The 13,707-nt window shown below is 41.6% G+C and overlaps 1 protein-coding gene across 1 annotated transcript in view; it reads left to right on the top strand.

Moving 5' to 3' along the window:
• Positions 1-12,093, top strand: part of LOC124776579 — a 349,622-nt gene extending 337,529 nt beyond the window's left edge. Inside the window, exons 10-11 of the mRNA XM_047251626.1 lie at positions 6,609-6,770; positions 11,880-12,093. Of these exons, the coding sequence (XP_047107582.1) occupies positions 6,609-6,770; positions 11,880-11,949 (232 nt within the window). The 3' untranslated portion in view covers positions 11,950-12,093. The remainder of the gene's footprint in view (positions 1-6,608; positions 6,771-11,879) is intronic.
• The last annotated feature ends 1,614 nt before the right edge of the window (positions 12,094-13,707 follow it).

The raw sequence follows: 13,707 nt of genomic DNA, 5'->3' as shown, positions 1-13,707 counted from the left end.
AAGGTCTTATGGGACCAAACTGCTCAGGTCATCGGTCCCTAAGCCTACATACTACTTAATCTAACTTAAACTAACTTACGCTATTGACAACACACACACCCATGCCCGAGAGAGGACTCGAACCTCCAACGGGGGGAGCCACACGGACCGTGACAAGGAGCCTCAGACCGCACGGCAGCGTGGCATGTCATCAACAATTCCTGTCTCTCTGTATCTCCTGCGTGTCCGAACAACATCGCTTTGGTTCACTCCGAGACTTCTGGACACTTCCCTTGTTGAGAGCCCTTCCTGGCACAAAGTAACAATGCGGACGCTATCGAACCGCGGTATGGAGCGTCTTGTCATGGTAGAACTACAGACAACACGAGGCGTGTACCTCCTTCCGGGTGGAATGACTGGAACTGATCGGCTGTCGGACCCCTTCCGTCTAATTGGCGCTGCTCATGCACGGTTGTTTACATCTTTGGGAGGTTTAGTGACATATCTGAACAGTAAAGGGACTGTGTCCGTGATACAAAATCCACAGTCAACGTCTGTCTTCAGGAGTACTGGGAACTGGGGTGATGCAAAACTTTTTTTGTGTGTGTGTATGTAAAACGGAGGGCGAAACTCTCAACCATTTTGGAGAGAATCGAATTTGAAAGTTTTAGGCAGAGACATACGCTAATTGGAGATCGCCGGCAGCCGAGGAGTCCACAGGCGACCGAGTAAGCGCTTAGTTCCATAAGATACAGAACTGTGGATTGAATCTCGCTCTTGCTTATTATGTTCAACTTGAAAATTCGTGTTTTTCTCGAACGGTTTGGGAGTAGTTTCTCATTATAACCGCATCCCTGCAGGTACGTTTCATCAAACCATGAGCCCATTTTCCCGGTGTAGGTACGGGTGAATACCACTCACCGTATGAACCAATTTTTCCGGTTATCTTGCAGTTGGTTTTGACCCACCAGGGAGTTAGAAAGGGAACAGCGTTTACAAACTCGAAGAGTACTTCATTCATATGTTAGCCTCCGAGGTAGTTACACGTCTGCCGCGTAGGATTAGCCGAGCGGTCTGGGCGCTGCAGTCATGGACTGTGCGGCTGGTCCCGGCGGAGGTTCGAGTCCTCCCTCGGGCATGGTTCTGTGTGTTTGTCCTTAGGATAATTTAGGTTAAGTAGTGTGTAAGCTTAGGGACTGATGACGTTAGCAGTTAAGTCCCATAAGATTTCACACACATTTGAACATTTGAAGTTACACGTCTATACTCCGAGACGTCTGATTTTACGAGTAAATGTATTGATGTGTCTGGTACTTCGACAGCAAAAGAACGGGAACCTGAGTATGAAGCCGAATCGCTTTACAGTGAAGTTTCAAAAGTACGACTTCAATTGGCATTTGCGTACAGTGAACAGCTTCTTCTCCAAAACATATAAAACAAGGTGGAAGAGGCATGAACAACTTAAAGCAACTGATCGGTGGACGTATGGTCGTTTCATAGAAACTCGGGAATGTAATCAGCAGGTGACGATGAGATACCTACAGCAATGGGCTCTTGCTGCTGCTGGAGAATTCCCTGATTTAAATTTTCGAGCTTATGACTCGTGTGTCGTGCTCTTCAAACGGAGACATCGGATTCGCCAGGGAAAAACCGCCAGATTTGTATCCGAGAGGGAAAGCGCTTTACTGCAGCAAATTTCCGAATGCAGACTCAAGCCCTCATACCAGAATACTACAAGGATTTTGTTACTAACAACGATCAGACAAGTATTACACATAAAAGTACCTGATTCATTTACATCAATAGCAATACTGTTCATGCAGACCATACGATACTAATTTGTGAATGTTTGTTCTAGGATACCAACACCAATCGACTTACGACCGAACTCTCGCCGACCGCGGAACAAAGAAGTTTGTTGTGCAGGGAAAGGATATGCATAGAACGACACATTTGTACACTGTACAATAGGCTGTCATCTTATCTGGAAAATTACTACCAACGGTTTTCGTTTGCTTGCAAGAGACCACAGGCTCATTTAGACCAAGGGTGCAAAAACCAGCTGATGAGTACGCACGCAGATACAAAGCCCAGCAAACTCGCAACAGCACTGTACAGGCAATTTCTAATTGACGTCTAAGTACATGAGAGAAGGAAAATTTCTCCTTCTGATCGATTCGTGGAGAGGGCAAACGAACCTGGTTTTGAAGGTGAAATTTTTCGAGACAGAGGGGGCCTGCCAAAGTGCAGTATTAAAGTAATTCTTCCAAAATTTACTCCTTTGGTCATTCCTGCGACGTTTATTTTTACAGGCGGGTGAAAAACATCGTAAAGAGAGTACAAAATTGCTCGTACTTCATCGAGAACGACAGAGAGATAGCTTCAAGACAAGAATGCATGAAAATTCAATCAATAGTACACCATCAGTTGTTTGCACCAATGTTCGGTCCGAGAACCGTTTATAAACGTAAACCAAGTTTGTTTCCCAATAGAAACATCGAATAAACCATGCTCGTGCAAAAACTCGGGATTCATTACGCGTGCTGTATGCCATTATAATTACTGTTTTATACGTTTCTACGATCATTATCTTCCTGATTCGCGCAGTGCTCCATACGTGTCACAAATGTAGCCACAGTAACGTTAGTAAGAAAGACTACTGATTTGATTCAAAATGGTCGTGCATTCTTTTTTATTTCCAGAGTCCTTACAAAATGTTTATTTTTCCTGTTTTTCAGAATAAATATTACGCTAATAAATATTCATAATTTGGAACGTCATAATAAATCTGTTGTTAGAGTTAAGTGGGAATTTAAAAAAATTAAAAAAGCACCATCAGAGAAATTCGATCCGCAGACTTTGTGCTTCTGAAACCAAACACTTAATCACTTCGCTACGGACTCATTATCTATTAGCTGCCACACAGTAGTATATATCTGGATGCCTGAAACTTCCAGACTCGATTTTCTCGAAAACAGTTCAGAGTTGCGCCTTCCTCTTTACGTAAGCTGAAGTCCTAGCCATGCTCTACACACACTGTTTGTATGAATCAAATCGGTGAGGACAAGTACGTACGTCCCCTTGTCAGAAGAAGCCCATATTCGTGGTTTTTATATTATATGTTACGTCCTATGAATGTATACTGTTTCTAAGCACCAGTACATTGAATGTCTCGAGAACAAACGTTACTGCTACGATTTGTTACAATAAAATGACAGAAAACGTCATATTGATGGTTAAAGAGTTCTCGTGTTTCGTTATTTGCGTTAGAAGTCGCATGTTTGAGAGTAATACGTTTTAAGGCAACGACCCAGTGAAGATTCAGGAGAATCTGTCATTATTATTATAACTTGTTATAGTTAAACGTCAATTAATAATATTTCCGTGATTGAAGCCTTTAGCAGACTTTAACATTAAATACGAGGCCAGCAGAATCAAAGTCACAGGCACTCGGTTTACCTGGGGCTCCCAAAACTGGTTTTCGTAAACCGATTTCCCAATACCGCTTTTGGGTGGTCGTGTGGACACTTCAAAACCTATTCTGGAAATCTGCTTCTAGTCGCAGGTTTTCCATGTCCCCAATCGATTTTCGCTCCCATGTAAATGCAACCGATTTTGAAACGTACTTGGGTTGTCAAGTTACGTCTTGTTTTTCAGAATATTCGGTTAATATGTACTTATTGTGCACTGAAGGAGAAGCAGAAATATGAGACTGAGCGTGAAGCTGCCTACCTGTAATATTTAAGTGAAGAGTAATAACGACTGTGTTGACTGAATCAGAAACTGGCTCAGCTGTTTCCCAGACGCCACGTTTAACTGAACTATCAAATCCGCTTCAGACCTTAACGTGTAAACACGACAGCAAAAACGGTGTCCGAAATTCGGTTTTCGTCTTTTGGAAGATGAGTTACAGTATAGTTCGTTGATGCGCCACGTTACTGAACGGAGGCAGAGTAGGTAGATGGTTCGCGCCCTGATGAACACAATTTTTTTCCACCTTCGCGTTTTCTAAAAGGTTGTGAGAAATATCCTGTGAAATAAAGAGAAATAATTTCCTTTATATTTGACGTTATGTTGGTGTAAGTGCGCTCTCTGTCAGGAGAGAGTTTGTTCGATGTGATGAATTTTTATAAGCTTGCAATTTTAAACACGGCTGACTGCAGCAACCGTAAATAAATTTCAATTTATGAAATATACAGCCAACCGGTTGCGTAAGTTTACTATAAAACCTTGATCAGGTTTCGGTACCGCTAAGGATATCTTCTTCAGAAGGAAATGGCATAAATTGTATACATACATGATGAGCTAAGGAGCTCAAATCAAACAGTAGAGAATATAGGATAAATTCTCCACGGAAACAGTAAAAATTGTTACACAGGTACAGTTTGTTAACCCTTCTAGACCCTGTGACATTAACTTTCGCTGTGTCTTAGCTGCAATAGAAATATTTTTTCCTAATGAGAACCTGAGCTACACATGTTTGAATGTTCAACCTTTTCATTAAGTGCAACAGCTGTCAACTGTTTGGCATCATTATGAAGATATCAGCAGGTCAGTGTGACAGTGCACAAACAGCTCGTGGCCTCCAGAATACATGGACGTGTTTGTTTCGCTACATTCCACTTTATAACTGAATATTGTTACTGTCATTTTGCATGCTAATTATTGAACGTTATTTTACTATTTATTACAGTAGCGAATATTTCGTAATTATTTTTCTAGTCCATAAAATGAAGCCAAGTGGGAAAAGTATCATAAATTTAGACAAAGTTGTCTGTGGAGTGCAGCGATCTGGTGCTAACTTTGATTACAACAACAGTCGAGATCGCAATATCATTTGGATTACCATTTTCGGCTCATGTTAAAGCTATCCTCAGATTTTTTAGGCCGCCCATAGTTGGTGCTGGCGGCTCCTTGGCTCTTCACGTGATACCGCGATCGTACCACCAGCACTAGCCATAGGCGGACCAGAAAATCTGAGGATAGCTTTAACATGAGCCGAAAATTTTAATCCAAATGTTATCCGATCTCGACTGTTGTTGTAATCAAAGTGTACAAAGTACGTTTTGAAAACGGGTGCATATATTTGTATGAATCTTGCATGATTTTGTGGTCATCAGTCCAGACACTGGTTTGATGCAGCTCTCCATGCTACTTTATGCTGTGCAAGCCTCTTCATCTCCGAATAACTACTGCAACCTACATCCTTCTGAATCTGCTTACTGTATTCATCTGTTGGTTTCCCTATACGATTTTTACCCTCCACGCTTACCTCCATTACTAAATAAGTGATCCCTTGATAGCTCAGAACGTGTCCTACCAACCAATCACTTCTTCTAGTCAAGTTGTGCCACAAACTTCTCTTCTCTCCAGTTCTATCCAATACCTCCTCATTAGTTATGTGATCTACCTATCTAATCTTCAGCATTCTTCTGTAGCACTGCATTTCAAAAGCTTCGGTTCTCTTCTTGTCTACACTGTTTATCCTCCATGTTTCACTTCCATACATGGCTACACTCCATATAAATACTTCCAGAAACGACTTCCTGACACTTAAATCTATACTCGATGTTAACGAATTTCTCTTCTTCAGTAAGGCTTTCCTTGCCATAGCCAGTCTACATTCTATACCCTCTCTACTTCGACGAGCATCAGTTATTTTTCTCTCCAAACAGCAAAACACATTTACTACTTTTTTAAGTGTCTCACTTCCTAATCTCATTTCCTCAGCTTCACATGGTTTATTTGACTACATTCCATTATTCTCGATTCGGTTTTGTTGATGTTCATCTTATATCCACCTTTCAAGGCATTGTCCATTCCGTTCAGATTTCTTCGGGATCTTTTACTGTCTCTGACAGAATTACAATGTCAGTGGCACACCTCAAAGCTTTTATTTCTTCTTCCTACTCCAAATCTTCTTTTGTTTTCTTTACTGCTTGCTCAATATACAGATTGAATAAAATTGGGGATAGGCTACAACCCTGTTTCACTCCTTTCTCAACCACTACTTCCAGTTTACCCTCTCGACTCTTATAATTACCATCTGGTTACTGTACAAAATGTAAAAAGCCTTTAACTCCCTACATTTTTCACCTACCACCCTGAGAATTTTAAAGAGAATTCCGGTCAACATTGCCAAAAGCCTGAATCTTGCATCTAAAATCGTTAGAAAATCAACTAAAAGCATTACCACATAAAAGACATTTTCCGTCCTCCAGAAAAAGTTCGGGTCTGATTGGGCAGACTGAGTGGACATGTATCTTTCATTTTTCTCTTTTTATATGTTCACGGATATAAGTTTTTATTTATGTATCTCACAGACGGAACAGCATGACTAGTATATGTTCAAGAAGGGAAATGTGCGTTTTAATAGAGCTAAAGTAGGAATTCTACGCGCGTCCGTTTTTGTGAACAAATGGTGTTGTTTACGAGACAAATAAAGCCGATAACTGCCGCTGGAGAGCGCTGAAAGTGCAATAGCACCTTAACCTGATCGTGGCGTGTGCTGACGGCGTTGTGTCTCGTGACGTTGGATATCCCATCTGCGTACACGTCGACGTTAGCTGCCTCGTCCCGCGTGCCGACGACGTGCTGAAGCGCACTCTGTGAAGCGCCGTGTGTTGCAGGAAGTCGCAGCTGGACGGCGCAGACGGCGCGCACGCCGCCCCGGTGGACGTGCTGGTGACGCTGCGCACCAGCCCGGGCGACGCCGTGTTCGAGGCGACGGTGCGCCGCCGCCCGCACGAGGGGGACATGGCGCTCGCCGGCGTCGTCAGCCGCCTCAACCAGTGAGTCGTCTCTCTCCCTACTTGGCGCCTCTGACGATTTCTAACGGTACCGCTTGCCCGCTCCTATAGCCGGTTTTACACTATCAAATTTCCTTGTCCAATTGATTTGTCAAATATCTTGGTCAAAGAAATTTGATGGTATAACAGGGAACTTTGTCAAATGTCGTCAAAATTTGATCAAATCTAGGACCTCGTTGTAGATTTGATCAAAGAAGTCGCTTGTCTTCTGTTCACTACAATGTGACATGTTACCATGTGGAGTGCTAGAATCGCTGCAGCGTTCTGTCATCTGCAGTGTTTTTATAAACATTGCCAGTAAATACAATTGGTGTGCACTGACAACTACAAAGTTAATAAAGATGTATGAAGCTGATGAGGCGCTTTACAACCTGAGGCACCCCGAATACAAAAATAGATTAAGAAGATTGGAGACCTGACCTAACCTAACCTAACCTAACTCTCTCCTGCAGCAAGGAATCGGAGTGAGCCTGTCTTTTCAGATATAGCAGTTCTTAAGTGAGTATTGTACTTTGTAATATGAAGGATCACTTCGCTGAGCACATAAAGAAATGTATGCTCATCCATTCTTAAGTAACTGATGTAAGACTTGACGTCCTTCACTAGAAGCTCATGTAACAGGTTTTGTCGACTGCTGTTATCATGTCGCTGTAAAACCCACGGCTTCACCCAGGTACGTTTCCTTCTTTTTTCCCCTACTTCTCTTCCGCATGTGCCCACTGTGCAATTGTGGTACATGCAACTGCTGCGGTTAATAACAAGTTGTTGTTGTCAGCCATCTTGAACTTTGACGAAAACTACGATGACAGTGTAATACCCCATTTCAGTGTCACGTTAAAGATCTTTGTCAAATGTATATGACGATTATTTGATCACATCCTTGATCAAATGTTTGACAAAGAAATTTGATAGTGCGTTTAAAATTAGTTGCGTCTTTTGTCGCTTGGATCGCCGCAGGGGACATGACGCCGTTGCCTAGATAACACCAATGGCGAGTCGGCTTTCCCTATCACGCCGCCAGCAGTTCGGTTGGTAAAACGCCACTGTTGCCACGCCGTGGATAAACAGTGCCACGTGTCGCGCATTAGAGGCACCTCCGTTCATTAGCTCTCATTGTGAAGATATATTTTTTGGCGTTGAAGTGTTCTACAGTTACCAGGTATTGGGAACGAGTGTTGCGTGTTGGCACTGCACGAATAAAAACAGTGCAGCACAAGTGAGCACGAGATTCGCAGTGGAAGTGGTCACCTAAGAACATTTTCACCGGCTTTGAAGATAATGTTCTGTTGCAAAATATTCCTCCGAATTAGACAGTAGTAAATCACAGTGCGCATTACTTCTCTGTTGTGATGGATAAAGATCCTATATTGCAGTGAAGGAAAGCGGCTGTTTTTCTCTGGGTAGAAAGAAATGTTCGAGTCGATAAAGCAGAACTTAATTTGTGTAAGGTGAAGTTAAGAGGAGGTTTACTACCTTTGGCCCGAAAAAAGCATGTTCCTTGAATTTTTTTCTCGGGATGTGTTATAGCGCCAAATTTGGTCAAACTTTTTATTGATATTTCCTCTACAAACTGGAATTTTTTCGACTGGAAATGTCGAAGAGCAAAGGCGGAACGAAACAAAATTTCGATGTAGACCTCCACGCGCGGTGTGTCACAGGTCAGCCAGCTCGTCTGAAATCAAAATTGGATTGACGTTAGCGAAGTATACAAGATTATTTAGGAGCTGTACCTCGCTTTAGTTATTTGGACCATAGGAAACAAAATGGCGGCCATTTGAAAAAAGACAGGGTTTTCTTCATCGATTTTTCGACTTCGTCGACCAAGTAAAAATATTTGTAGTTGATGGATCGGAGTAAAAGTGGTACAATTCCTAGACAATTTAATTAGCTTTGTCGGAAGCAAAGAATCATGCCAATCGGTTCAGTAAATTTGAAGTTACCATACCGCGCGATAAAAAAAAGGTCATTTCAAGTAAAAACGCGTTTGAAGTTTTGGCTGCATATAAATGCAATATTTTATGCAACTTACGTTCAATCTGCTATTCCGGGTCCATAAACTAGTCCTTCCTCTTCCTCAGAGAGGATCTGCGCCATCCTGCGCTGATCCAGAGCCGCTCCTACGGCCGGTGACAATTTGTTTTCGGCCGCTTGAATCCGGTGGTCGTCCGAATCGTTGGCGAACTGCGTCGAATAGAGTCCCAGGGTGACGTCCATCGTTGTCATGGTCTTCAGAATTGCTGAATACTCTTCGTTGAAGCTGCTCACTGCCAGGGAAGTCACAGTCTCCACAGGCTTCGCACCAGACTGCAAATGCTTGGGGGCTAACTTCCAAACAGACGCGTTCAAACTTTCATATGAATTTTGTTTCCTCCAAAGCACTGGTGCAGTAACTCGTCCTCCGAAACGGCCTCGTAGATCGGATAAATCACTTTTTGAACTTCTTTGGAGAGCAGCTGGTAGTGTTGATATTCGTCCAGATGTCCGATAGCCTCTGCAATGCGCCACTTGCACCAACTATTTTCCCCAGCCGGACAATTTTGGTGTTATGGGTGGTCATCCGGCGAAAACTTGTGGAAATACGTTGCCCAAATAGCCTTCTTTATCTGTTCCACCGAACTGGAGGGTTGGGTTGTTTGGGGGAAGAGACCAAACATCGAGGTCATCGGTCTCATCGGATTAGGGAAGGACGGGGAAGGAAGTCGGCCGTGCCCTTTCAAAGGAACCATCCCGGCATTTGCCTGGAGCGATTTAGGGAAATCACGGAAAACCTAAATCAGGATGGCCGGACGCGGGATTAAACCGTCGTCCTCCCGAATGCGAGTCCAGTGTGCTAACCACTGCGCCACCTCGCTCGGACAACCGAATTGGAATGCCGTCGGATTGCCAAGCCGTAGTACGTCGTAAGCTCCTTGATCACTCTATAAGTTTTAGTCATGGGCAAACACATAGAATAATTTATCGCGGCTACAAAGTCGAAATCCCCGAAAAAAATTGGTGCGTAAAAAATGCCAATTTCAGGCAGGTGCATTTTTTTTGTTCAACCGCGAATAAGAAACATTTCCGTTCCGTATTCGGAAAAAACCGTTTCAGGAATGGATTCTAAACGCTTTTATGGATCCAAAAATGCAATTTTAGAAAAATCGATTCTTTGAACCAAAAGATAGTAAACCTCTCCTTAATGGAACTTGTAGTACCGTACACACTAAAACTTCCACGCTACCAGATCTTCGTAATGGCTAAAACTAAAGAGCGTAGTTTAATCAGGCTTTCTCCTTTTAATGTTCATTTAAATGTGACTGAGAAAGTCACTAGGTGAAAAGCAATGTGCCAAAAAACAACAAGAAATTTAAATTCAGTGATGCTGAAATCCTGACAAAAGAAGTCATTGCAAGTGTTACACCACAGGACTGGTCTCAAGTTGTCAGCCATACCAAGAATGTATTTGAAGAGACATGTATTCATGGACTGTGTGGAGTTTCGAGTAACACGTCACGTATTTTATTGCTGTGTAAACATCTGCTCCTTTAGCCTAAACATAGCCGATTTTACAGGTATACTTCTCACTAACATTCTAATGCTGTCAACAATTGTGACAGAATCAGAAAACAGCATGTTATTAAACTAGCAAATGGGGGCGAGACATATCAATAGTTATTCTCATTATGAAAATAAATGCACAGCTTCTTAACTCATATTGATGGAAACCCACAGCAATTCTCGTTTTACAGGCTATTGACGGTCCATAAGAATTACACTGTTTCATTTAAAAAACCTGTAGTTGCTTGAATACCGTGGTAGATGTGAAAGTTTCGCTTATCAATCATATGGCAAAATGCTCTTCTCTTTGCGTGCTATTATTTGCCAAAATCTTGATTCGATATCCCGGTCTGTTTATGAGATACTTTTTCACTGGCGGCTGCGTTCGTGACAAAGCCCTTTACATACATTCTGTTTTCTCGACAGAGTAGACATAGCGATATCCTTCGACGTTTAGAGAATAATTTAATACGTTATCTAAATTTAATGATCAGCACCATATAACCTAACACACACCAAACGCAAATTCTCAGTAGCCCTATTTTTCACTGCAAACTTCAAGAATTTCTTATAGTAGTTTAGCTAATACTGAAATATCACAATAACTATGACCATTAACGAAATGATAGGTAATTTATCATGAAGCTGACAAATGAAGCTATAAGATGTGCGAGACTTGAAGTTTATTACCGTGCAGTTTCTTTAAAATCGTTTGAGAAAGATTGCAGACCAGCCAGCTTGCACAGCTGACACGTTCAGCACAGATTGGCAACTACACTTCCTTGCTATCGCTCCGTACTGAACTGTCAAAAGTCGCAACTAATTTTAAACGCACTATCGAGAGAACGATGCCATTTATATGTTGCCAGGTAGCAGTCTAAGCGTCTCGGTATAGTTTTATATGGGCAGCTAATTAAGCCTACGATCTTACAGTGTGCATCTCGTATTACTGGTAAGGGAAGTATCGCAGCTCCAACAGATAAAATTAAAAAAAAAATGTTTTGATTCAGGTTGCTTATAATCATATTTTCGCTTCTTGAGTAAGTGCAGACAGAAAACTATTTACCGTGAAGATACCCAACACTATAGGATGATAGGAGATTTGAGGACGTTCGGCTCTTCACTTATGTAATATAATGGCACACTTAAACTTGTTCTTACGATATTATATGGCTACCAGTTTAGGTGCTTCAGTACGCCATCTTTAGGCCATAACTGAAACTAAGGGGGTTAACTAATCGTCTATACGATTCTTCAGTGGCCGACATCCAAGAACTGGCTTTCGCAGACTACCTGTAACAACAATGTTGTGTCTCCAACCATCAACTGCGAGAGTTGTCTATATACATAATTACGTTTGCACAGAACCCTTAGTGCGCTAGTCCTACTCGACCCTCTTCAATTTTTATCTGTTGCAGTTTACACAAACGTTGGTGGTATTAGGACATAATTATAGTGCTATTTCACAGTACTGTTACATTTTATAGTTTAAACGATTAAATAACTGGATGCTTTACGTGGACCGGTATTTGGAACGTCCTTTTCTGTTGACAGGTACGGCAAGCAGAGCGCCTGCATGACGAACTTCCGGCTGAGACTGTACTGCTACTGCCGGACGTCGTGAGTGTGCCGAGGACAACGTTTTCAACTCTTTGCACACCTGAGTTATGGCCCCATCTATCCACAACTGAAGTCGGAGCTACGATGAGGAGTGACCAGACTGATATTTCAAATTCGCAAGCTACTAGCGACACCAGTTAATTACAGACTGTACAAATGCTTACTCAACAGCAGTTCGTTAAAACTATGTTGTGGAGTGCTGTGTAGGCCATATAATGGACCATTTCTTACAGTGCGGTGTAAAAGTCAGTATAGAACTTCTGAAAAGTTTCGTTGTAATTCTACCTCGAAATCTGAAGTACAAAAGCGCTCCTGTATGGACATGATCTCTTTAGGTGTACTATGAACAGACTTTTTCAGGAGCATCATGAGACACACAGTAGGGTTGCTTGCAGCTACTTATCAATTACTTTCACAGTGCCATACAGTTTATTCCAAACCAAATACGTTTTTCTTATTTAGAACATATGGGTGGACTTTCCTACCACAAGTAAGAGAGAGCTGGTTTCTCTAAAATTGTGTTGGACTATTCAGTGTTTATATATCTTGATATTAAACTATTTCAGTGTGTGTGTGTGTGTGTGTGTGTGTGTGTGTGTGTTATGAGACTTAGCAGAAACATTCCTGCAATTCGTCTGAATATCGTGTAAAACACGATAATGTAAAATAATACGACGAAAAATGTATATGCGTTTTATTTATTTGTGCAGTGGCTCATCCCCAAAAAATTTAACCGTAATATACTACGAAATATAATTGATGTACCTCCATTGCGTCTTTTGACGTGAGAGATGCTTACCAAATTCACTACTTTTACGTGTATGCTTAATATGCCGAGTTCAACAGAATTGTTAATGTTGTTGTGACTACTACATTTTACACTTCATGCCACTTCATTGTCCAAGATCCAAAGCACCTTAATGCTCTCGTAATTACCTTTACACTGGTGAAACTGATAAACAGACTAAACAAGTAAAAGCTGCACGGCCGCAAGAAGTTTCCTTTATTTCTCTTTCTCTTATTTCACGAACGTCAGTAAAATGTTGTGAAAACACTGCTGTACAAATTGCTTGCAAAATACACTCATGCGTATCAGTAAAGTGATTTCAATGATTTGTTAACCCGAATTTGGGAAGCAAATTAATGTAATGGGCTTTGTTATATGCACAGTGGGAAGATGTTTAGGTGACGATTGTTTATTGCATTATCTAGCGTAAGACACTAATCTACAATAATTCATTTATTAACTGTGGGCAATGAACATAGCTCTGACATTTCCTATCAACAAAAATAAATGGATATAGCTGCGCTAGGAGAAGAAAAATAATTACAATACAGTAATAGCTTTTATGTCCACGAAATACAAACTGTGGGGACTAATTCTACTGAGAGTTCCTTAATTACTTAATATGAAGTGAATGAATCAAATCATTCTTTCTATCACACACTCGGATTATAAAAAAAGGAAAAAAGCACAGTCTGCCCATAATATTAACGATGATGTAAGGATCGCATCATGAGCGTTAGTTATTGTTTTGAGACAAATGAAACTTTTGCACAAAGACTTTACCATAGTGCTTTAGTGCAGGTGCTCTTTGGCTAGCATACTGTGACTAACTCTTAGTTTTGACATTATGTCAGTGAGAAGACGAACAGTGGATGTTGTGTGTATATATAACGTGACCTGCTCACAGACGTACAGCAGGTCTGTCCCACGTCTCCTAGATGTCCCTGAGGCGGCTGGCCTAGGGTTCCATTGACT

Source organism: Schistocerca piceifrons, chromosome 2 (genome assembly GCF_021461385.2).
Source record: "Schistocerca piceifrons isolate TAMUIC-IGC-003096 chromosome 2, iqSchPice1.1, whole genome shotgun sequence".
NCBI lineage: Eukaryota > Metazoa > Arthropoda > Insecta > Orthoptera > Acrididae > Schistocerca > Schistocerca piceifrons.
The sequence above is the reverse complement of the archived record's forward strand: the minus strand, read 5'-3'. Positions and strand labels throughout refer to the sequence as shown.